At 33.8% G+C, this 26,810-nt stretch overlaps 1 protein-coding gene across 14 annotated transcripts in view; it reads left to right on the top strand.

Annotated features, from left to right (window-relative positions):
* Nucleotides 1-26,810, top strand: part of TRDN (triadin) — a 373,567-nt gene that overhangs the window by 326,336 nt on the left and 20,421 nt on the right. For 8 of the 14 annotated variants that reach the window (XM_081828915.1, XM_081828916.1, XM_081828907.1 and 5 more), the window contains 13 exons: nt 284-310; nt 788-817; nt 4,633-4,665; nt 6,418-6,465; nt 8,222-8,269; nt 9,692-9,709; nt 11,732-11,776; nt 14,154-14,174; nt 15,941-15,967; nt 16,734-16,772; nt 17,131-17,166; nt 17,956-18,000; nt 20,813-20,836. In XM_081828915.1, the coding sequence (XP_081685041.1) occupies nt 284-310; nt 788-817; nt 4,633-4,665; nt 6,418-6,465; nt 8,222-8,269; nt 9,692-9,709; nt 11,732-11,776; nt 14,154-14,174; nt 15,941-15,967; nt 16,734-16,772; nt 17,131-17,166; nt 17,956-18,000; nt 20,813-20,836 (441 nt within the window). Of the gene's footprint in view, nt 1-283; nt 311-787; nt 818-4,632; nt 4,666-6,417; nt 6,466-8,221; nt 8,270-9,687; nt 9,710-11,731; nt 11,777-14,153; nt 14,175-15,940; nt 15,972-16,733; nt 16,773-17,130; nt 17,167-17,955; nt 18,001-20,812; nt 20,837-26,810 lie in introns of those variants that run through there. The other 6 variants (XM_081828913.1, XM_081828912.1, XM_081828908.1 and 3 more) reach the window with 3 other exon arrangements.

Here is a 26,810-nt window from a genome sequence, read left to right as displayed (position 1 = left end):
TAGACCTAAAACTTAACATTGCACACAAGACTTTGCGAGCAAATTATTTTTAATGGTGTAATAAAATTAAACTAAGAGTTTTTTTTAATTTAAAAATGATTTTTTTAATTAGTGATTTTGTGTGGACATTAAATTACATATCCTATAGAACTTAAATAAAGTACAATAGTTGGAGTTTATTGTTTTATTTTGATTTTCAAATATGTAATATTCTATCATATTCAATGTCAATTCAATAACAATTTACTGACCTGGTCTTTAATCATTTTTAAACTTTTTCTAGGCAAAGAAGTCAAGCCTAAGCCTCCACGTATGTTATATGCATGCCAAAAAATAAATAAATAAAACAAATCTTAAACGCATGCTTTTACTCATTCTCTGATTTCATAGTTGAATATTTTGCTTAAAGTCAAAGGCTTAACTATTTTGTGTAGACAATGTGCTTAAAATCCTCATATTTCTAATATCTTTCATATTTCTAATATCCTTTGTGTTTCTGAGAATATGCTATGCTAAAATTTTTCTTCAACTTTTGTTCACTGAAGGTACAAACCAATACCTTTTGTTAACTTCTCATAAAATCTTAATTCACATTTTCATTTTATCTCAAAATAATTCTTACTGTGATTGATAATAAGGAAACTTTGTATCAATTTGTTGCATTCATAAAAAGAAGAAAATTAATAAGCAGATTAAAAACAATGAATAATATGTAAAGAAATATGCATGAGTACAGAAAAAATATCTTTATATAATCATCATTATTAATGTTCACCTATATTTTTAGAGCCACAAGTAAAAAAAGAAGAGAAACCAGGTATGTATATTTTATGTATAGATTCATACTTGCATTCCATATTTATAATGAGTAGCATATTACCTCTTTGCCAATGTTGTGTCCTAGTGCAAATATTATACAAAAATGTTATCCTTTTCAACTTTTTAAAATAAGATGAACGTAATACATATTTATCTATACCACCTGTTCCTAGAAAAAATTCTACTTACAAAGGAGAAACTGCAGAGAGAGAAATTGATCTGGTTCAGAAGAAGCAATTGACTAATTGAGTTGAGTCCCACAAAACTCCTATTTTTGCTGATTACTGTAGGACACAGACATCCTGTCAGAAAAACAGCTCCTCTCATTCTTCTGTTTTTTGGGGAGCACCTGAGTGAGATGAATATTTCTGAGGGCTGCAGGATGCAGCAGAACTTTTTAAAAAGAACACACAGAAATCTGATTTTCAAAACATTCATGAACCAAAGCTAAAACTTTGGTTCATGTTTCCCAACTATTAGTGTGATAGGGCTGCTGTAATAAAATAAAATACCACAACCTGTGTATTTTAGGACAGCAGAAATTTATTCTCTCACAGTTCAGGGAGGTGGAAGTCTGAAATCAAGGTTTCAGCAGGGCCATGATTCCCCTGAAGCTGGAGGGAAGAACCTTTCCCTGCCTCCTCTGGCTTCAGGTGTTTGTGAGCAATCCTTGGTGTTCCTTGGCCTGAAATTGCAGTGTTCCAATCTCAGCCTCTATCATTCCATGGACATCTTCCTCCTTTGTGTCTTTATCTCTGTCTTTTCTCCTCTTCTTGTAAGAACACGAGACATATTAGATTAAGGACCCAGCCTACTCCCATATAACTACATCTTAACTAATTACACCTGTAAAGTCCCTATTTCCAAATCAGGTCACATTTTGAGGTGTTGGGGATTGGGACTTCAGCCTATCATCTTTTGAGAGGACACAATTCAACCCATAAAGGCCTATCCTCTGGTCCCCCCAAAATGCATGTCCTTCACATGTAGCAAAATACATATACCTCATTCCAACATCCCTAAAAGTCATAACCATTTTAGCAACAACTAAGTCCAACAGTTCATCAATTCAAAGTCCAAATCTCATCATCTTAAATATTTATGGGTGAAACCCAGGGTATGATTCTTCTTGCAGAAAATTTCTCTCCATCTGCAAAATCAGAAAACAAGTTATCTGCTTCCAAAATAAAACAGTGGAACAGGCTAGGTTAGACATTCCCATTTCAAAAGGGAAAAAAAAATAAAAGGAAAAGAAGGAATTATGTGTGCCAAGTAAATCCAAAACATAGCGGGGAAAATTCCATTAGATGCAGGCCTGAGGATATCCTCTTTGGCTGAATACACAGTCCTTCGGGCCTGGTAGGGTGGTGGGTCTGCCTTTCTAGCCCACCTGGGTGACAGCCTGGTCCTCTCTACCCAAGGAGTTCCCATCAACCCAGGTTTTTGAATCTGTGACTCTGCTCTTAGAGTTGTTATTCCTTCATTTCATTCTCTCTCTATTTCTGTCAGGTGCATTGTTTTTACTTGCATAGAATTCTCAAAAACATGACCAGTTCTGCATTCAATTCATGATGATCCAATTGGACAAGAGGGTCCATTGGACAAGAGGGTCCTCCACAGATCCTTCCTCATAACTACATCTCTACTCCTGCCTTCTGCTGAGGTGGTAGATTGTATCTGCAAATTTGTCCAGTCACTCTCTTGGCCCTGTCTCCAGGGCGCACTGTCTCCATAAGTGGAGAATTCTCCAAATCATCAAGTGCCGATTCCTCTTGCTTCTCAATTTATCTTCACTCCTCAATTTATCTTCCCTTTCACATTTTATTATAAGCAGCAAGGAGAAATCAGGCTGCACCTTCCACACTTTACTTGGAAATTTCTTTGGCTAGATATCCGTGTTCTTCACTTACAAATTCTACCTTCTGTTATTGAAACCCAAGTTTGGCTGCTCGCAGCTTGAAAGCCAATACTCCAGAGACAAATGTTGGTTGCAAAGGAAAGGTTACTTTATTCAAGAGGCTGGCAACCTGGAGAGATGGTAGACTGAGGTCCAAAGACCATCTTCCAGTTTCCTAGTTAAGAAGCAAGGGATTTTAAAGGGGAAATTCAGGGTAGTAGATTACATACATATTGATGAAAAGGGTGGGAAAAGATGATTATTCATGAGGAAGCTGGAGCATGTGCACTGAGCAAACGTATATGTAACATCCATCTCATGTTCACTTTGGGATGGAGACTTAACACCAGAAGAAGGCAAAATTCAGCCCCCGATATCAGGAGGTTCTCTTAGGATGAGGAGAAGGGACTGTGGGCATGCTCTGAATGCTGGTATAACCTAGATGGGGTCTTAGGCTTGTTATCTTAGGAAGAAATTCAGAGCCTTGCTTGTTCATAGGTTGGAACTGTATCAGTTGACCTTGAGTCCAGGCCTCTATGGAGACAACTTGTGGATCTGTTAGTGGAGTCTGAAAAAACATAATAGCTAACTAAAAGGAAACCATTCTCTGAAAAACAAGCTTCTGCTAGTTTCAACTTCATTGACCCTATGGGGCATGGTTTCACTGCCACCCGACTGAGGAACACAATTCAACCAAGTTCTCTGCCACTTTGTAACAAAAATCACCCTGGCAGGACCCAATAACGTGTCCCCTATTTCCTTCTGAGACCTCACCAGAAGCACATTTAACATTCTTATTTCCAGCAACATGTCGTTGATATATGTATTTGATGAGGGTATACATATTTTCTAAATTGTCAGAGGTTTTCTTTATAGCTCTTCTTAATTTTCTTGAGTCCTCAGCAGAATAGACTTTGTCAATATTTCTGCCAATATCCTTTTCAAGGCAATGTAGGTTTTTGTTTTTGTTTTTTTTCCTCTAACAAGTGTCTCAGCTCATCAGCCAATTCCAAAGCCACTTTCACATTTATATGTATTTGTTACAGCAGCAACCCATCTCCTGGTATCAAAATCTATTAGTTTCCCTGGGTAGCTGGAATAAAGTGTCACAAACTGGGTAGCTTAAAACAAGAAACATTTCCTCTCTCACAGTTCTAGAAGTCCAAATTCAAGGTGTCAGCAGAGACATGCTCCCTTCAAAACTTGTGGAAGAGAATCTTTCCTAGTTTCTTCTTGCTTCTGGTGTTTGTGAGCAAGCCTTGCTGTTTGTTGCCTTGTAGATCCATCACTCCAAGCTCTGTCTCCATCATCACATAGACTTGTTCTCCCTGTGTGTGTCTGTTTCTGTCTCTTTTCCTGTCCTTATAAGGATACCAGTCAGATGGATTAATTAAGGACCCACCCTGCTCCAGTATGACCTCATCCTACCTTAATTAATCACATCTGTAACAATCCTATTTCCAAATAAGATTACATTCTGAGGTATGGCAGGTTAGGACTTCAACATATCTTTTTGTGGGATACGATTCAAGCCATAACACTATTTGTCTAAATTTCTAAATCATATGAGTACTCAAATATATTTCAAAAATACTCTTCTTATTCCTGCCATCAAATCATTTATATTGACACTGAAACTATACTCCACAATAATCATCTTGAGAAAACATAGGAAATTCGACTTGAAATCAATTAGCAGTAGCAACAGCTTAAGGGCAGATAGGTACGTTGCATGATATTAACTACTGCATGTTTAATAGACCAGCACTAACAAACCAGCAGGAAACTGAAATAATTTTTAGTAAAATTCTGCCTTTTTAATTATGGTAAACAAAATAAAATCATTTCCAGAATTGAATTTGTGCTCTAGTTTATTTTTTCAGATTATAAAATTTCTGCCTTTGTTTTCCCTTTAGAGTCACGAGTTAAAAAGGAAGCTTTAAAACCAGGTAAAAATATTTTTATTCTTAAATAGACACAGAACTGATATTGCCTTCATTTTAGAACTAAAAGAGACTTACCACACCCACCACTGGAGATTTACAGAGTTTCCCAGAGCCTCATTATTTTTCCTACTTTGTTGCTCAGTATGCTTTCACAGGACTGGATTAGCTGAGAACGGGGATATTCTGTAAGTGAGAACATCTAGAATATGTTTTTAAATGGACCGCAGCAGACACTCTAGGTTTCAGGAGACATCTCTTGGAGTCCTTCAGACCCTAGTATGATCATATTTAATTTGTCGGCTTATTTCCAATGACATAGCAGAGTCAGAATCATAGACTACAGGGATTTGAAGAGAAAAATGACAAGTACTTATGAAACATCTATTATGAGCTTAGAAATAGCGTAGGATTTTTATTTCCAATATATCATTATAAGAGACATGCAACAGGACAATTACTATCCATATTTAATGTCTGTGGAAACAGTTCAATAGACTAAATTCAGAAAATAAGTTATTTGTCCAAGATTTTCAAGTTAATAAATGTTGGAGCTAGGATTCTGCCCGTGTCTGATTTACTCAAAACTCCCACTAAAAAATTGTCCCAGACTAACGATCATTTTATTAAGAGGTAACAGTGACCTAATATCAGGGTGACCTTTCCAAGTTACATTGCTATTTAGTGTTTAAGTCCTAGCGCTAGTACCAGCTAGCTACTGACCTGAGGCAAGTTAAAAAAAAGCCCTCAAGCTATATGGAAACTATTTCTTCACTGTAAAAAATTACACAGCAGGATTACTCAATATCAACAAATTCAAGAATCCAAGTTTAGATATACATACATTACTATCTTGCTCCTTTAATTCTCACCAAAGCTTACCCAGCAACTGATCATAAACTTGATTCTAGTTGCTCTTAAAAATAATATATTTTTAATGTATCAAGGCTTATAAATGCCTAAGTACTGTCTTTTTTTTTAATTTTTATTTATTTTTTTAAGTTTTTTATTTATTTAAGTAATGTCTACACCCAACATGGGGCTCGAACTCATGACCTGGAGATCAAGAGTTGTACACTCTTTGGACTGAGCCAGCCAGGCACTCCCTAAGTACTGTCTTATGATTTATTTTCCTGACTGTATTTTTTTGGTGTTTTTTTTTTTTTTTTGCTGCAGATGAATGTTACCAGATGGAAACATTTTGCATTTTCCTTATTTTTTTTTAAACCAGAAGCCCAATACCATTTAAAACTTGTACTTAGGCCTAATGCCATTTAAAACTTTTAGTTATTATTATAAAATACCACAATTTTGCAGGTAATTTAATTGATTCCAGTTTTTTTCATACATAAATGTTTCCTTTTGAACTTCATCTGAAAAAACTCAAGTACATAGTATATACATTAATTTCATCTTGTCAAAATAACTTTTGACAAGAAAATTTTAAATATTTTCAGTAATATATATTTGCTATCTATATTTTGGCATTTATGCTTTATTACAACCTATACTTTGGAAATTTTAAGTACTTAAATGTAAATAAGAATTCTTGGTATACTGTTTCATGCAAAGGAAACCCTTAAGTTTTTCGTATAAATTAAAATGACATGAAATTTAGACACAGTTTTTCTCCATGGACACATTTGTTGAAATCTGTCTGTTATTCACTGGCCTATGAAACAGGAAAAAAAAAATCACCATATGTTAATTTATAAAGCTTCTAAACATCCAAAAAGATTTTCTTTTTATTATTTTCAGAACAAGACGTAGTGAAACCAGAAAAGACTGTTTCTCATGGGAAACCAGGTATTTGGAGGTTGTACCTGTAGTATCAAATTGTCTCTTCTTGTTCCGGTGTCAGCAGGATGAAGAGCTTAATGTGGAATCTAAAGTTTTCAGGGATGATTCATGTCTTAAGTCATCCAACTTCTAGAACATCTCCAATTTCACTCATCTCCACAATGTGTTTTGAACTGAGGACTTGACCTGTCAAGTGTAACTAGGTAGCTAGTCTGTCCCTTCCCATCAGAGATTTAGCTTAGTACGAAGATCATCACCGCCAGCACTCAGGTGAATGGGCTCTATAGTTTGTTTTGTTCTGTCCTGTTTGGGGCAAGATATCCTTGGGAAAGTTATAATTCAGAATGGCTCATTAAAACATGATCATCTTGGATTCCAAAAATCCCAAGAATAGGAAATCAGCATTTCTCCCTGCTTCCTTCCCTCCTTCCTTCTTCCATCTTTGCCTTGTTCTCTTTGGTTTTCATCCCTGGTTGTAATTACATTTTGGAGATAGTAGAGGTAAGCCAGTGTGTCCTGCTCATAAAAAGACATACAGAACTTACCAAAACAAATTTATCAATTGTTTTTTATTTAAGAATAAAAACTTTTAAGTTTTCATTTACACTAATTAAATATGAGTTTAATTTGGAGGCAGTCCCAAGTCTCAGTTATTCTGTAGAATATTGTTCTTCATTCCAGGCTGAATTATTTAACCAAAGTTATGAATGTGGTTAGGCCAGAATCTTTAATAAGTTAAAAACATAATTTCTCTAAGCATATCTTAGGAAATATTTTGCTTACACTTTCAAAGTTTTTCCTGTAGACAAACTGTTTAAAATGGATTTGAGTCCATTTGATTTCATTTGCCTATGCTTTAAAGTATATGAGACACCAGCAGGAATAGAAAAGCAGACCTGGGGTGTGAGGAGCCAAGAATAGCTGTCTCCAACTTAGAGACAGAACTTTAGAAATAACTTTTAGAACTTCCCGTTACTTTCCTGACTGTCCCAAATGTCAGTCATTTTGAGCTGAAATACAGAGAGTGAGAGAATTTAGTCTCTGAGAGTACAGCAAGCACACTGTCTTCCAGCCATACCTTTCTTTTATTTTAGTGGTAATATTCATACTCTAAATTCTGCTTCCCAGAGAAACTTTCTCATTGACTTATTCCCACAGCTATATTATTGAAAAGTTTAATTTTACATACGATGATTGTAATAATTTCTCTACGGTGACCCAAATCTCTTTGACTACATCTATAAAAGCATAGAGGACAGAAGACATACCATAAATGTATCCCTTTTGCCCTTCCCCAGCTTTGTACCATAAAAAACTTGGGTCCCTAAGCTAATCCTGGGCTCCCAGGGAGGAATCTTGCACAGGAAAAATAAAAAAATAAAATAAAATTGCTTCTTCCTATTCTAATTCAATTATTAAAAAAGGATTATTGTTTTATGAAACAAGCCCTATGTAGATAAATACAGTGAAAAACAGTGAAGGCAAGGGGTAGAGTGTATATTGGCAGGTCAGGGGATGATTCCAATTGGAAAACTTTTATGGCAGGATAGCTGCAAAGGATGTCTGCAGCTGGACGCATTTTCTTTGTGCTCCATCCCATCTGAATAGAAGAATCACTTGCTGCTTTACTGAAAAAACAGCTAAGTTTTTCTCAGTATTGGTGTTTTTCAAAGAGAATACAAAATATCAAAGTTGACATGTCACTGTTTTATACTGATGCATTTAAATTTTCTACTTGTGTTAACATTTTTTCATATCACAGAAGAAAGAGTTGTCAAGCAGATAAAAGCTACCACTATAGAAAAAACAGGTAAATATGACATTTCATATTTTCCTTCTGTGTATCAGTTTTATGTTATGTGGGTACACACACACACACACACATCTTCACTGGTGTGCGTAGAGTTTTAGTGCCATAAATTCTAAGATTGTGAATTCTTGTAAATAACTGAAAGATACAATCAATAAAATTAATGGAATACAGAGTGATGTAATTTAATTATTTGGGATTGATCTAAACTTACATATAACTCGTGAGGTAATCCAAGTAATACATTGATGATCATATACTGCTAGGTGTTTAATCTTATTTTAAAACTGCCCTTCCTCAAATTTTAAAATCACAGGAATCCAAAACTATGAAATCTGCTGTTTGTGTATTAGATAGAATAATGTCCTTTCATGAGAGCTTCACAAACAGTTATGTGGTTGTATGAACATATACTATTAAAATAGTCCATCTCTCAGTATTTCATGTGAGAAGAAAAAAGGAGTGCACACACTCTTGCCATTCTGAAGTTCTTTCCTATAGAGATGAATGAATGTCATATCAATTGACATCCTAAACCACTGAATCCCTTCCATTGAATTCCAAGATGGAAATTCTACCCACCTGGGCAACTGGCAGTTAATAAAGTCCCATTTCTTGGGCGCCTGGGTGGCTCAGTTGGTTAAGCGACTGCCTTTGGCTCAGGTCATGATCCTGGAGTCCCTGGATCGAGTCCCGCATCGGGCTCCCTGCTCAGCGGGGAGTCTGCTTCTCCCTCTGACCCTCCCCCTCTCATGTGCTCTCTCTCATTCTCTCTCTCTCAAATAAATAAATAAAATCTTTAAAAAAAAAAAAGTCCCATTTCTTACTAAAAAAATCATTTCAAAGGAAAAAGTCTTGAAGTAATTCTTCAGTTTAACTAAGATAATCATGCTAATCAAGATTTAAATACAGTTTCTCAGAGGAAAATATAATAGAATTCAGGAAAGAACTAATTATTTATAAAAATTATAGACTATTAACACATAAGAAAGAAAGAAACCTTATAAGGTCATTTACACATCACCTCACATGTTCCTTGTACTCTATTAAAGCCACTGTCAAAGCTCATAATTTCAGCATTCCTCTAATTTGCACCCTAAAGTGTTAATATGGCCCCCTGAGGATCTCATTTAGTTATATGGGTATTTGGGGATTATCAAGAAGCTAGCCCAATGTATTTGTGTGCCAAATGTATAGATTGTTTTAAATTTTGCATACCTTTTGTGTGTCATAATTTTTCAGCAAGCTGTGTGATTGATATATTTGCTGAGAGTGAAATAATAGTGCTCAGAGAGAATGGAATAAGCTTAATATAAGAAGAGAACCTAAAACTAAGAAGAAATAAATACAGAAGCTAGAGTTATTTTTTTCAATGGTTTGCACTCATCAATATGCCATTTACTTTTCCCCATTCTCCAACAGTCAAGCCCAAACCAGCAAGTAAGAGATGAAAAGAATAAAATTTGAAAAGCATTGCTTGGCTATTTCAACTTTAACACTTTGCTTGTTTTTTTTTTTTCTCTTTAATTGTTAATTTTAATGTTGCCTTAATCTAAATTACCCGTATAGATGATAAAATAATGTTTTGCTATAGCTTTGATTTGACATCTTTGCCTTTCACTACTAATTAATACTTTGCTATAGTTATACAGAAGAAATCTTTGGAAGTTGTATCACTATTACTAATCCTACAAGAGCGAGTCCGTGTAGACTATAAAATACTACGAAGAAGTTAGAGTGAACTGGCAACCTCTCAAACACACATAATGAATAACAAAGGAAAGTGAAACAATTATCAGTGTCATGAACCACATATTGTTTTTGGTTTGTTTAAGTAGCATTTATTATACTGTAGGTAGACTTTGGTAGTTAGAAATCCATGAGATTATAATCATATTGCCATTTGTTCCTTAAAATCATGGACTTTTCTAATGAGTATGAACTTAAAAGATCATCCATTTTACTGCTCAGGAATGATTCAGAATTACAGTGACAGAGAGTTTAAAAGCTGACTATTGGACTCAGAAAGGCATGAACATGGGCTCATTATCACACAGGTAGTAAATAAGTCCAAAATTGTGTCCAAATTGTGATGTTGGTCCTTGAATGTTGTGTATTTATGAAACACAACTTCAGTGAAAGTATGTTGGTCAAATATTCCCTGGATCCTATATGAAAAATGGATTTACACAGTCCAAAGATGAATGTGGTGAGATCAGTTAGGAAACCATATAAGTGGCTTCAGGAGATAAGGTGCAAATGTATGCGGCCTAAAAGAATGTATTCACATTCTAGAACCTGTGGCATGTATTTGAATACATGTTGTATATTATTATTGTTACTGTAATCCATTATACTTTTTTGCAGGGCTGTTATTATACCAGTTTAATAAGTTGAATATCATCTTTTCAATTTTATTTTGTTTTGCATGTTCATATAATATTAACATTTATGCAAATTGAGTTCATGAAAGTCTTATTCTTACATGCTGTCAAGCCCTAATTTACAAATATCTGATTTAGTCTTATGACCACATAGGTCCTGCATCTTCCCATCTACTTCACTGTTGGTGCATGACGTTGGGGAAAAATGGTAGTACTTTTAGAATCTCCAAATTCGGAAGTGGGGGGAAGAAAAGGACAGGTAAACATCAATAATAGCTCAGAAGGATTAACCCTGGGGGTGTTTAGAAAGAACTAATACTTGGCAGTGATCGGCTCTATTTCCAACTATTCTCAACTCCATTCAAAGTATCCTACTCTGTAATGGCTTCATTTGAAATTCCACTTTTGATGAAAGAGAGAGCTCTCCTATTATTTTTATTTCAAATATTTTTCAGAGGGCTAAGAGGAATATCAATTACACATTTGATTCCATTTGTCCTGTCCTAGACTCAGTTGAGAACCATCTGTGAGAGTTCTAAATGGACCTGGAAAGAGAGGGTGGACCAGGAAAATGAAAATACAAAATGTGATACTTTCTGATATAGGGCGGGTCCAGGTTAAATTTTCAACAAGAAACTAGTGTCCAGCACAAACTGCTTCTGACTGGCAGGAAAGGAACTAGAAGGAGTCAGAGGGGTAAAAAGGGGAGCTTGTAAAATGCCAAAGGCAAATGTCATCTGCTTTAAAGTATCCCCAAGGAATGACTCTACCTTCAGCAGAGAAAGAAAAATCTGCTTTTTATTCTCCTCGTTGTCATATTCTATCTTTTTCTCCCTATACCCCATGGTCCCAAGAGGGCTGGTACCTTTGTACTGTTTTACAGGATGCCCTGAGAATGAACCTGACCTTGTTTATAATGTGTTTCTATGACAATGTGCTTTCTGTGTTCCAACATGCAAATGACTTTGAGGGCATGCTTCCCACATAAACTGAGGATCACCTGCAAACACATAAATAAGAAATGCTTTCTATACAAACAGTCCACAGATTGCCAATTAATTTTAATCTCTCTTTCTAGAAAAAGCTGAACACCAAGAAAAGGACTCTCCATCTATAAAAACAGGTGCTTTTACATTGTCTTAATTCACTATTTTTATTAAATTAAAAATTAAAACAAAGCATGTAAGTGCTTTTCATCTTATTTCCTAGTACTGTTTAGGCTTGTAGTTTTCTAGTAAGATCTAGTTTATCTGACATAAGGGTCGTGTTATTTTGACAATCATACATTTTGCTAACTATTATAACCAATATGTATAGGATTGTCAAACATGCTATTATAATATAACAGTATTTTTTTGTTTTGAGTTTTTATTTAAATTCTAGTTAGTTAACATATAGTGTAATATTACATGTTACACTATATTCTACTCCTGAAACAAAAAGGAGTAGAATTCAGTGATTCATCACTTACATACAACACCCAGTGCTCATCACAAGGGCCTTCCTTAATACTCATCACCGATTTAGCCCATCCCCCACCCACCTCCCTGCCAGCAACCCTCAGTTTGCTCTCTATAGTTAAGAGTCTTTTATGGTTATAATACAGCAGTATTAACAAAATAGTATTGCCTTCGTAATTAACAAGGCCCTTTCACTGTTGTCAATATTAGTGTCATTTGTCATATTGATTAAGTTGATCCGCTGTTTATAGTATTGTGAAATACCTTGCCAAATTACACAAATTACATTTTACTGAAAACTAATCAAGAATTTCAACTTGATATCTTTTCTTAACTATAAAATATAAAAATGTTAGCTTAATTCTTTAAAAAATACTATTTGATTTTTAAAAAATATGATAGCTGGCCTGGTTCAAACACTGAGGCATACCCAATAGGAGGCTGTGAAAATATTCCTCCTTCTCCTCTCTTTTTTCCTGTTCTACCAGTTCCCATTCCCAAAATATCCACTAGGTAATTGCTGTTATTTCTTATTGTCTCATTCTAGCCATATATATACATAGCATGTATACATATATACACACATACACATACATATATACAAATAAATACATATATATCCCCACTTTCATTTATTTACACAAATCATGACATACTATAAATTACATTTTCCCTAGATTTTTCTATTTAAGAATGTATTTTGAAAATTGTTTAATCTCAGCACATGAAGAATTTCCACATTAATAGTATTCTATTGTATAGTTGTACAGATTACTTAACTAATCTCTGACTGGTGGTTTAAGTTGTCTAAAGGCTTTTTGTAATGATATTCAAAAATAAATATATCTACCAATCTAGTTTTGTGAATTTATCTTTGGAGTAAAATTTCTTACAGTAAAATTTTTTAGTGAAGTGATATATCCAATGGAATTTTTATAAATATTTCTAATTGTTCCCTGATATAAGTTGTATTAATTTATATTGCCACTGTTAATGATTTTGAATTAGTTGACCCAGTTTTGAATGATCTGAATTCTTCACCATCATGACCATATATTGTCATTTTTTAATGAATAAGTGGGTCTTTAGGTATATGACTACATAATTAATGTTTTTGTTAATAATTTCAGAAGACAAAGAATATCAGAGAAAGAGATCGTGTACTTAGATGGTATAGTTTTGTGCTTTTCACCTATCACTTATTTATTCTTCCTGAGATTTTATTTTATTTATTTAAAAAAATTTTTTTAAGATTTATTTACTTGCGAGAGGGAGAGAGAGCACGCAAGCAGGGGGAGGGGCAGAGGGAGAGGAGGGAAGCAGATTCCCTACTGAGTGCAGCGCCAGATCTCAGGAACCCGAGATCATGACCTGAGCCAAAACCAATAGTCAGAGGCCTAACCAACTGGGCCACCCAGGTGCCCCCATTCTTCCTGAGATTTTATAAAATCAGTTTCTTCATTTAAAATACAGGATTGGGAGACTTAAACAATGTGTCCTGAAGGATGATGGCAGAATATGCATTTTATGCTATTCAGAAGCAGTAAGGCATTCAAATTATTGTGAGCATTCATATTGCATCAAACCAAAGATAAGGTTTCGGGCACCTGGGTTGCTCAGTCGTTGAGCGTCTGCCTTCGGCTCAGGTCATGGTCCCAGGGTCCTGGGATCGAGCCCCACATCGGGCTCCCTGCTCAGCGGGAAGCCTGCTTCTTCCTCTCCCTCTCCCTGCTGCTGTGTTCCTGCTCTCCCTATCTGTCTCTCTCAAATAAATAAAATCTTTAAAAAAAAAATAAGGTTTCATAGGGATAAAGAAACTAAGAAGATTCTTTATTCAAAAGCTTTGTAATTTTTTCTATGGGGAATTCATTAGGAATATAACTTTAAAATTATTCAAAATGCATTTTCTATTGCTCATTTTAATATGTTTAGCCTATTCCTATTTTAACTTGAACAGACAGAAATAGGAATATAAAGGGCTGATATTTTACCTATAGGTGGAAGATGATCGCTGGTTTTCTTTTCTTCTTTACTTTTTAGACAAACCTAAACCAACTTCAAGTAAGTGTACCACTTCAAAATTTTAAGAATTTGCTCTTTAATTACTTCAATTTTATAATCTCTTTGAATTGTATGTGCAGCCAAAAAAAGACAGTATGTTTATTAATGCAATAGCCAGTATGCCATCACCTATGTAAATGATTCTGATTGACAAAGAATATTGTGTGTATTTTATTCATTAATCCTTGAACATGTCTTTATTGAACACCTATTAGATATATTACACTGTACCAGGATATGTGAGGGAATGACAAAAATGTTTCCTGTTTTCATGCCTGTGTAATTAATACATTTACCAATATAACTAGTGCCTGGGTGGAAAAAAGTGGTTTATCTCTCTTTTATGTACTTCCATTTGTTTGTTAGGATGCATTGAGTAAACACAGTATGGAGATTCCTCTAATAGTCACTGCTGGGTTAAGAAAAATTTAGAACACATAATACCTGTCTCCAATTATTGAATCTTAACACATTAGACTTTTATTATCTTACTTTTTCAAAGCATGAAGGTAGGTTGTTTTTAGTATTTCAGAATCTGTTTTATTTTGACATTCCAAGCAAAAATACATATGCAGCAGTTTTGAAAATTTATGAAGTTTTATGTAATTTCATAAAAATGAAATTATTATTTAATACTGTTAAATTATGACCCAGACTTTAACCTGGGGTAGAAATACGTGCATTTCAATCAAAAGTGTATCTAGAAGTTGTATCTAAAGTTCTTAAATGCCAAGGAATAACCTGATTCCTTAAGAGTATCGTGACAGATTCTTTACAAATACAGCCAGAGTTTTCTTCTAATTGAATTTGATGTTAAAATATTAAATGTTGCCTTTGGGTTGGAGAAAATCGCTAGTACATTTAGTTCTTATTATTGCTATGGATATGAAGAGTATTGCAAAAATTAAGGGTTGAAAGTCAAAACTACAATGCTAATATGAAGTATCACCGTAATGACTTATAAATACTGTTTTGTTTGTGAAACATTATTCATTTTTCATCCTCATTATCATGAAATATTTTAATCAATTTTTCTTGAATTTTGCATATAGTTTCCAGAGAAGTTATAGAAGACTGATAATTCAGTGGATCAGGTTTATAGAAATGTTCTCACTTGAACTGAACTGTGAGGAAAAATATATTTTTAAAAACCTGCCATGTTATATTTTAAAATATTATTGGTGTATGCATTAACTAAAAGAACAAAAAGAGAGGCTGGTTTTATATTATCATAGACTAAAGATAAGTAGCATTTTATATCTTGTCTCACTGCTCTGACAGTAGTCACTGTGAGTTGAATTTATTTCTGTATATTTTTCAACCTCATCCCACAACCCCACCCATTGCATTTAGTATAACATCTTATACATGAAGTTGCTTCATAAATATTCAGTGAATGAACGCATGCATGCATATATGAAGATCAAGTTAAAAGTTTGTGAAGCAGAGATTTATAATTTGTAATTTTGTAATTAAGAAAACCAACCAAAGGACTTCAAACTGATTAATTCTACCATACAGGCATAGATGTTTTAGATTGGTTTATAGAGTAGTTCTAATTTCAAAATAGATTTCTAGTTACAGTTTTCAGAGATACTGGTTATCGGTGCATTTCTTTGCCATTTTGAGCATATGTGTTTATTGTCATTACTAGTGGAATTAAAAGGAAATACCTGGAGATAAAGCTCAATTGTCTGCTACTGAAATACAAAACTGTTCTTTCCTTTTCTTTTTCTACTATATTCTTTTTCTTTTTTTTCCTAAAGAGGAAACATCAGAAGTCACAGAATCAGGTAAATATTTACTTTCCCAAAGGAGGTAACACAGATCTGTGGAAACATCTATATGTAAATTTGAGTCTCTATCTAGCTGTGTAACATTTGGGAAAACCCCTTAACCAGCTCAGATTCATGGTTTCCTCATTTGTAGGACAGACAAAATGACTTCCCAAAAGGCTCGTGAAGAATATTAAATAAGATAACGTATGCCACATTCCCACTACATACGTGGTTGTCACTGATTACATATTGGTTTTCTTCTCACTCTTGTCTGATAACTATAGTTGAAGAAAATCATCAATCAACTGAAACTGTTTTGAAAAGCATGTGTCAGCTTTTTGCTTGGAGATATTTTGCAACTCTCATTGTTTTTATTCCATAGTTTTCTTATTGAGCATCCGTAGCACCAGTTCAATTCTTGTTTCCTAAAGAAAACAATTGAAAATTTGGATGTTTCTCCTATTGTTACTAGTTTACACTTCATAAATGCATGGCCCGCTCTAGCTTTCCCTCAAAGCACATAAAAACAAAGACAAAGAGAAAAGGGGAGGGGGCTCTGCCATCCAGGTGACTGAGTATAAGCCCAATAACCAAGCATAACAAAAATATATATGTTCTCACACGCAGGAGGTATACTCCTCCTCCACATCTTGAAAATGCAGAGACCTGACCCTCTCCAGTTATGGGATTAAGTCCCATCTCCAACTGTTTACTTCAAGATTGAGTAAGAAAGTCATGTTTTTTAAGCTGATGATTTCTTGTTGCTATATTTCCCCTGCAGGGAAGAAGAAAATTGAAAAATCTGAAAAAGAAAGTAAAGGTAAAGATGACATTTAAAGACATGTACACCAAATTAACAGTAAAAACACAGAAATAAAAAATACATAATTATACAAATTATATCATTTAAAAGCATGTGGACAGAGATTTTAAAGCATGTATCATAATTGCAGTTCACTGTAGGATTTTCCATGCAAGAGTGTAAGTATCATTTATTGTTAAATATCTAAAGAGAATGGAAATGTAGGTTCTGCTATTTCCAAATTAACAGCATAGAATTCTTTTCATATAATGCCTGAATTGTGAACATTGACTACACAAAATTTAATTCCAAACCTTAGGAAGACCTATGAATAAATGATAGGTGACTCAAAATTACCTTTTTTTTTTCTCTACAGAAAAAGCAGAAATGAAACATCTTAAAGAAGAAAAAGGTAATGTTTTAAAAGATGGAAAAGCATAATGCAAAGCCCTGAAGCCAAAATTGTTGAGTCGAGGCTTATTTATATCACTTTAAAATAAAACTTTAATTTGTGTACATGATGAGCGCTAGTGTGATTAAAAGAAGAAATGTAGAAACTAGCCAGTGGATATGTGGTAATGTCCTTGTCGAAGAAAGAGTGGAGGGCAGGCCAGTCCCAGCCTGTGTGCATCCATGTGTGGTCGTGCCATTGGTGAGCAACAAGTTCAGAAACTGCATCACAAAGTTGCTTGTTTTCTTAACACTGGGTGTATTTATTTGGCAAACTACAAAATATAATACGATAATCACTGATTTTCAATGTAGTTATCTGAAAAACTTACAAAGGCCTTACTTATCAAAGAAATATTCTATTGGATCAAAAGGAAGACATTCTTAGACATATCATAAGGATTGTTAATAATAGGGCAGGTTTGTTTGTTTGTTTGTTTTGGTCTTTTTGGTTTATCCCTGAATTCAGTTACTTGCAATGACCCATCATACATGGATTCTCATTAATTTAAATTGTAATCACTGCAATCATGTTAATCTCTGTTTGTGCAAACAAAACAATCTCTACTGGTGTGACATTTATTTTTGTTAAGTGTTAGAAGAAGAGAAAAACTTTTTAAATCACCCTGAGAAAATATGTACAATATTTAAATTATTCCCATGTTCCCAAAGTTAGTTGAAGTGAGCCAAAATTCTTATGAAAATTCCCTTTAAAAATTCATAGTTTAATTTACATTTTCCTTATCGACAGTCTCAACAAGAAAAGAAAGTCTTCAATCACACAACGTGACAAAAGGTAACCTTGAATCAACTTTGTAAATATTCCAAATGCTAAGTTGGTATGGAGGTGCCTAAATTATGTTTGCACTTAATATTAACACTAAATTATTTTAAAGCAAGGAAGTCTACCGTTTATACACTTCTGCTAGTAGCAGAGGAAGTGGACAGGTAGGAAATCTAGAGGAGGTTTACATTTCAGTGGAAAACTAGCAGATGTGCAGAAATTAGAACATTAACAACATAAACATTCAATAAAATATTCCAGCACATACCAGAAGATAAATTTCTCTATTACAAAAGACTCTCATAATATGCATAATAAGGTAAAAAATTATATAGTTGTAAAAACAGATAGAGCTGAGAAATATTTTATGTATTACATAAATATAAACAATGTCATAAATATATTTTTTATTATCTAAAGTTGGCCCTTTAAATTAATTCCACCTAGACAAAAAGTGGTTGGTAGAGGGGAAAAGGCCAGAATGTGCACGGCAGGAAGATGTCCTTTATCTAAAATGAGAATGACCTATTTTGGTGATATTGAATATCAAAAAACTATAAATGGATGTTATAACTGAATTATGTAGTCTGGGTGATATAATTTTAAACAAATCTAATTAATTCAAAATGTAATGAAATTTAAATGTTTCAAATTTTAAGATGCTAAATAAACATGCAGTAATTGAACAATTGTTTTCATTCATAGTAAACGTATAGAACTCCAGTGTGTGGGGAGGGGGAATGAGTCTTGTTTTTTCACTTGTTCCTTCTTTCTGCTTACTGTATTATGGATATCTGAAAGGGCAGGACATATGTAGACATATAATTTAGACATATAGTCATTAGTAATTTAGACATATAGTTACCAGTAATATTAAAGGGTAAAATTTAGAATAAGGACAAGCCAAATTTGGAGAAGCATATAGGGGCATAAATTTTATATTTTTTTCTTAACTTTTAAAATACTGCTTAGCATCTTTTAAGATAATTAGCCAGAAGAATGAGAAGATACCAGTTACTTAAAAAATTCATTGGTACATCCTTTCCTATTATTAGTTTATTTAATTCTCAGCACAGGCCCAATTATCTTGCCCAATTTAAAGATGAGGTAAGTGTGATGAAGGAAGTCTAACATCTCAGAATGTTTACATGGTAGAGAAAGGATTTGGCTCCAAGTATGACGCCAAAGACTTAACAGTTGAACACATTCAATCACATTTCACTACCCCATCACACTGTAACACACATAGGAGAAGCTTTCTACTAATCAGAACAGCCCAAAGGTAAAATATAAATGTACCCAACTTTGTTCCCAAGGGAGTGGTCTGTTCGAACTATAACTAGAGGGCTGTACAAGGGATTTGGTTATTGGATGGACAGTACCTTCTTACCAATCCAGAGTCCATCATTTCCAAGGTCTTCATATTATGAATACACAGGACAAATTATTACATATGAAAGCACAAAACTAACCCTGAGCTAGTTGAGAATACAGGTACATTCTTATTCATTCCTTCATTCAACGTATGGTTTATTGTATTTCAATAAATGTTTATTGTATTCCTATTTAAGTTCCTGTCTTTTAGCCAGTGATAGTATTTTTAAAGGAAAAACAACATGTTATTTTGTAATTTTATACATGAGGCATGTGACTGTATTATCACTAAAACCATAAATATCTCAAGTGAAAAAAAATTTTATTGGCATTAACTAATTTTTGTAAGTTTGTAATTCTTGGGTTTATATTAGAAACTCTATAAGTCTCAAAGTAAATCATGTAATGCGGATTCATTTAAAAATTTATATTTTCAAGCCCAGTCCTTTAAATTAGACTAATGTTGGGATGGTAGCTACACTTGTGGTGAACACTGCATAATGTATAAACTTGTCAAATCACTAAATTATACACTTGAAACTTATGTAACATTATGTGTCAACTATACTAAAAAAAAAAAAGTTAGCCTAATGTTAGTAGAAAGTAGATGTTACCAATCTTTTTTATTTTTCAAGAAGTTAGAATGTCCGTTAGAGTATTTGGGATAATCATTTCACCTTATATTTTTGTCCTACATACATATACTTTAATGTAAAAAAAAAAAAAGCTACTTTGAAGAATTATGGTTTCTCATTGAAACTAATAGACAAATAGTTATGAAAAAATTAAACTGATATTGCATGTTGCATTTTAAGGTTTAGTTATTTGTCCTTATTATCTTTGAAAGGAAAATAATTCTCAATAATACATTTTATGGAATTTGGAAACTTTAAACAAATATTTAGATTAATTACATCATACAAAGTGATTTTACTCAAGTTGGCTATAATTAGAGTTGAACCAAGACACTTAATTTAACAAAGATCCTGCTGATTTTAGTAAGAGTGTTTAAAAAGTATAAATATGTTGTGACATCTACAATAATTAATAGCTTTTCTGATATTTCACATAAAAGCTATTAATATATTCAAAGATCCATGTTCTCAGGCAATAGTTACATTCTTTCATTAATTTTTTTTTAAATATTTTATTTATTTATTTGAGAGAGAGATAGCGAGAGCAGGAACACAAGCAGGGGGAGGGGGAGAGGGAGAAGCAGGCTTCCTGCCGAGCAGAGAGCCCGATGCGGGACTCGATCCCAGGACCCTGGGATCATGACCTGAGCCGAAGGCAGACGCTTAACGACTGAGCCACCCAGGCGCCCTCTTTCATTAATTTTTAAATAATAAGGAAGTCTAAAGATATTAGTTAACCTTCATGTGGCCCATCAAAATATAATGTCTTTGCATTTTATCTGAGTTAAACAAAACTTGTGTTCTTTTTTTTTTAGCAGAAAAGCCTGCAAGAGTATCAAGTAAGTACTGCTTGTATTGATGATAAATTCTCTTTGGCACACAGTATAAATTTCCAGCTGAAATTCATAAAATATTTATATTTTAATGTGTTCAGAGATTGAGTCATTTCATACTAAACCTTCTGACAGGAATTTAACTTTTAAACTTAGTTATGTTGAAACTTAAAAACACTATGTTATTTGAAATGATGCCTTGTAACAGAAATACTTTATCATGTTCTCAAGCCTGAAGATTAAAGTGACTTGCGTTCAAATACATGAATTTTTTCAGTGGTTGAAGTAGAATGAAATAAAATAATCCTGTTTCTGCCTTAAACCTTCAATCGCTAAAGATTTGCTGTACAGCATATATAGTTGAGCAATGATGTTTTATTTGCTGATGTTTTCCAATGTTCATTAACTTAAATATAATTGTATATCTGAGAAGAATGACATAGTTAGTAGTGAATCTAAGCTCGTATGTCGGAAACAGACAAAACCCTCAGAAAATACCCTCTAAAATATCAATGGCATTCTAAATATACAGGGTAAACTTTAAATTTTCCTATAAGTTCCTAAAATTTTGGGAAATAGAAATCTTCCCTCCATGTTTCCTGATTTAAAAAAAACATCATTTTAAGTCAGTGCTGTCTTGTGTAAAATCATGTGAACAACACATGTAATTTTAAATTTTCTAGTAGATACATTAAAAGGGTTAAAAAATGTTAAAATAATTTTAATGTTTATTTAACTCTCTATATAAATATTATTTTACTATGTATCAGTACAGAAATATATTGATAGTTTACACCATTTTTTGAAGTTGTGCGTGTGTTTTACACTTATAGCACATTTCAATTGGTACTAGTCACATTTCAGTAGCCCAAAACCCCGTGTGGTGAGTGGCTACTGCATTGGACAGAGCAGATCTCAGTATTTATTGAGTGCTCCTACTGTGCCCACCGCTACTGAGGACGGTACAAGACAATCATTAAATGTGGTACTTGTCACATATCTCATTCAAAGCTCTTTGACTACAAATAATAGAACCCCACGTGGACTTGCTTCAGGGATTTAAAAAAGGAGAGTAATTACAGGGGTGCAGAATTGTCTCACTGATGCAAAGGCAAAGCTCCCACTTGATCCTCGGGAAAGCCCTCTAAAACAATCCTGCTCTCCACTCTTCCCCCACAGTCAAAGGTAGTCAGGGCATACTTCATGAAGCAGGGGGTTCCAGAATTTGTACGTTGAAGAAGGTTAGCTTTGAATAACTGGAAATAGAGAGAAGTGATGTAAAGAGAAAACTCACTTCTCCTGTCTCTTCACTTTCACAGCAGTTACCAGGGTCCCAGCACTTCCTACACCAGATGTATGGTTTTTTTGTTTTTTTGGTTTTTGTTTTCCACACCAAGAAATTCTCTGTGATGCCAGCTAGGTGTCATACAATTTCAGTCACTTCTGACACTAACATGGAGTTAGCACAGACCCCATAGTTTAAGGGCTTGGAGCCCTGAGTTTAGAGCTCAGAGACTGCTCCCTATTTCAGTTGCCAATTGTAAGTAGTAGGTCCCTAGGTTACTCACAATTTCTTTCCAACATGGCTACAAATCGGAGGTTCTCGTGACTTCCTCCCTTGGATTCAATTATTTACTAGAACAGCTTGCAGAACTCAGAGAAACACTTAATTACAATTACTAGTTTATTATATAATAAAGGATATGGTAAAGGAACCATAGGAGTTGGGGTGAGCCACTTTCCTTGTAGGTAGATGTGTTTACCAACCCAGAAGTTCCTTGAACCCCATATGTCTGAGATTTTTTTATGGAGGTTTTATTACAGACGCAAGGTTGATCATTAACTCCATCTCCAGCCCCCTTCCCCTCCTGGAGTATGCGGAATGGGACTGAAAATTTCCAGCTTCTAATCATGGCTTGGTCTTTTTGGTGACCAGCCCCCATCCAGGAGCCCACCAAGCATTGCCTCATGGGAACAAAAACTCTTCCATCACCCAGGAGATTTAGAAACTCTATGCCAGGAACCAAGGGCAGATGCCGATATATATTTTTTCTGTATTTCAAAGTCAGCAACCGAAAAAGCATGATATGTAGAAGCCATCAAAAGAAGAGTTGTCTGGAATTAAGGGCTAGTGTCAGAAAGCAGTAGACGTAAGGACGTGTAGGGTGAAACATCTCTATGAGGTAGAGATCCAGCAGGCCAGAGGACTTTAGACTTACTGCCACAGAAAACTGTAGTTTACTTTATAAAAGGGAGTAAAATGGAATTGTTGGGATGAAATAAGGGTAATTAAGAAGTAAATAAGAAATAAGAGTAGTAACGGAAAAGAAAAAAGTGTGACCAAAAAAATGTCTACTCTTTCATACGGATTATAGGAGATAAATGTCCAAGGACATCATGAGATGGTGCATTTTATTTTTTTTAATTTAAAAAAATTTTTTTGAGATTATACATTTTAATAAATTGGTTGCTGCACACATGAAGATTATATTCTCTATAGCACATATTTTTTTATCATGCCTTTTTGGAAGCAATCATCAAAACCTTCAGATATTTATCAAATAAAACATACTGAAGATAATTTAAACGGAAGATCCATTGTTCTTTTTCTGAACTCTTTTCAACATTATGTACATGCGTATTTATTTTTGGTCAGACTTCTTATTTATCTTTCAGTCATTTATTTGTCTTTCATAAAGGAGGTTCACAAATAGCTTTTGCTTTGAGCCCATTGCTCCCTTCCACCCACATTCTCTAACTCCAGTCCAGTGCCTGCATCTCTTGTCTTCTGGACGGGACCAAGTCCTCTACTTCTGATAGGTTGGTTTTTCTGCTTTGGTACTAGATGCACAGAGACTGTCCTTCATTTCCAGATTTTTTGGCTGGGAAGGAAGAAAAGGTTAATTTGTGGAAAAGGATCAGTATAAAACAGAACAGAGGTATCACCTCCTGAATTCTGGTTCACTCTGACTGAGATGCTTGAAACCATCCGGGTGGACTGGATTCTCAAATATCTGGGGTTTTATTGTAGGAATAAAGAAGATACTGATAAGAATCAGCAATTCATGAACATCTCTCTATTACATCAGTGAAAGTAATATTGCAAAATCAAATTTTCCATAATTCACAGATGATTATGGTTTAATTGATGCTTGCTTTTGTGGATGTATTTTTTTAAAGGCTGTGGCATTCTGATTCTAAATGTCCATTTGATTTTCATTCTGTATTTTTTATAGATACAATAAATATATAATGAATAATTTGCTTTCCATGGAATTCAGAGGAAGACATCAAGGGATGTTAGATTGTATTATATTTAAGATCTATTACCTTAAAAATTAAAAGCAAAATGAACACATTTTTGAATTTTAAATGGCACAACCATTTGATATTAATATTTTAAGTCTTCTGAAAACTTTTTTCTGAAAAAAAATAACTGTACATCCAAAAACATTACTCCCCAGGAAGTTGCCCAAAGGCAAAACATGAAATAAAACAGAGGAATGAAAACATACATTATTAAAAGGCAAATGGTGCCAAGGGAAGACTGGCAGCTAGAGGAATTCAAGGCTCTTGACATAGCTGAGACATTGACAGTGTATTTATAACAATGGGTGTGGGGTATCAAGGAAAAAATTTTTATAAAAACCTATAGTTCTTTTGATTTTATTGTCTGGTAGTCAACATTTAAGTAAAGATAGGTTGGCTTTCCCCTTAAAATAAGTATTTTTTTAAAAGATTTTATTTATTTGAGAGAGACAGCATGGACAAGCAGGGGAAGGGGCAGAGGGAGAGTGCTGAATGTGCAGCTGATCCCAGGACTGAGCAGAAGTCAGACGCTTAACTATTGGAGCCACCTGGATGCCCCTAAAATAAGTATTTTAAAAGAAGTGATATAGTAAGAACATTCTTGAGATGACTCTATGTGGAAATTTAACTTTGGCATCTTCTTCTGTAACATTTTTCTCTAAATATGAATAGTGAGCATTTTGCCATTAGCAACTCACCAAAATTATCTGCATAGACAGGTTTGGGATCATCATAAAGTCTCTGGGATATAATTTTGATATCAAAGATAATGAATTTAACTTTTTAAGGATATACTTAAAATTTAATCTTTTCTAGAAGTTAATTACTTTTTAAGGAAACTCAAGCCCAGCAGAGGACAAGCCAGGATTTCCATGTTTTAGACAACTTCCTTTATAGCTTACATTTGTGATTTGCTTTGTAAAGCTTCCTAAATTTGAAAACACTCATTCATTTTTTGGTTCTACATTTTCTTTCTTTTTGCATAAATATGGTATATTAATAAGTAATTTGCATCAATATTAAATATTTTAGATATCAGAATTAAGCTAATATTTTAGATATCAGAATTAAGCTATTTTGAAATTTGTCTGAAAATTTAAATAAGCACAAGGTGCTTAAAAATTAAACAAGCAGGGACACCTGGGTGGTGCATTCTATTAAGCCTATGACTCTGCTCAGGTCATGATCTGAGAGTCCTGAGATCAAGCCCCATATCTGGGCTCCATGCTCAGAGTGGTATCTGCTTAAGACTGTCTCTCCTTCTGCCCCTCTCCACCTGCATACTCTCTCTCTCTCTAAAAATAAATAAATAAATCTTTTAGAAAAATAAAAAATAAATAAAAATTAAACAAGGAGATAAACGTTTATAGCATTTATAATTTATACATTTGATATAACTTAGGTTAAAGACCTCTGAAAGAATATAAACTAACTAAAGTGTATCATTTGTCATAATAAAAGTATAACCTATTTTGTATTGATTATATGTCCCTACTCTGAAAATTTTCAAGAACTTCAAAAAGCCAGAATTTACTAATAAGTATGTACTTCCCGTTTGAAAGAATATTTCACTTTTTAAGACAAACTCTTAACGAGTCTATGAAGTATAAAATTATAATCTAGTGGCAAAAAGAACCAATTGTCATAAACTCTTAAACACAAGAAGAGCATGCTTTGCTTTATGTTGATATTATCCATAATTCCCTTTCATAAATAATTAAATTAATGATCTTTTCTAAAGTGATTGAATTCAACTAATGGCTAATTCATTTCTAAATCAATTTATGTCATCTCAGACTAATTAAGGTGATTTTTTTTCTAATTTTTTCACATGTTGGTCTCATATATATCAAATTATAGGATGTATTCGGATATTTTTCTCTTAATGTTATGTTCTCAGATTCATCAGTGTTTTAGTGTAGTTACAACTTATTCATTTTTACTGCTGTATACTATATTACTTTGTGAATATATACACATTTTAATCTATTTTACTATCAATAGATATTTGCTTTGCTCCTAATTTAAGATTTTAGACATCTTAAATTTAAGATTTTAGACATCTTAATATGGATGCTTATTTTATTAGTCTCTACCTTTCTGCTTTACTAATATAAGCATATAAGGCAACTTTAAATGCTACTTCAGCAGCATCCCACAAGCTTTTATATGTTCATTCTCATTCAGTTGCAAGTATATCTTAATTCCATTGTAATAAATTCTTTAGTATTTTACATGGAAGTTTTAGAACTTACTTTTAAATTTCCAAACCTGTGGGAATTATAAAGATCATCCTCTTTTTTTTTCCACTTTTAAAGAAAATTTTATTATGTTATGTTAATTACCATACATTATATCATTAGTTTTTGATGTAGTGTTCCATGATTCATTGTTTGCATATAACACCCAGTGCTCCATTCAGTATGTACCCTCTTTAATACCCATCACCAGGCTAACACATCCCCCAACCCCCCTTCCCTCTAGAACCCTCAGTTTGTTTCTCAGAGTCCATAGTTTTTCATGGTTTGTCTCCCCCTCCTATTCCCCCCTTCATTTTTCCCTTCCTGCTATCTTCTTCTTCTTTTTTTTTTTTTAACATATAATGTATTATTTGTTTCAGAGGTACAGGTCTGTGATTCAACAGTCTTACACAAAGATTATCCTCTTTTAA

The sequence above is a fragment of the Leptonychotes weddellii genome, chromosome 8 (assembly GCF_054177405.1).
Source record: "Leptonychotes weddellii isolate Sample4059 chromosome 8, ASM5417740v2, whole genome shotgun sequence".
In the NCBI taxonomy this organism is placed as follows: Eukaryota; Metazoa; Chordata; class Mammalia; order Carnivora; family Phocidae; genus Leptonychotes; species Leptonychotes weddellii.
The sequence above is the reverse complement of the archived record's forward strand: the minus strand, read 5'-3'. Positions and strand labels throughout refer to the sequence as shown.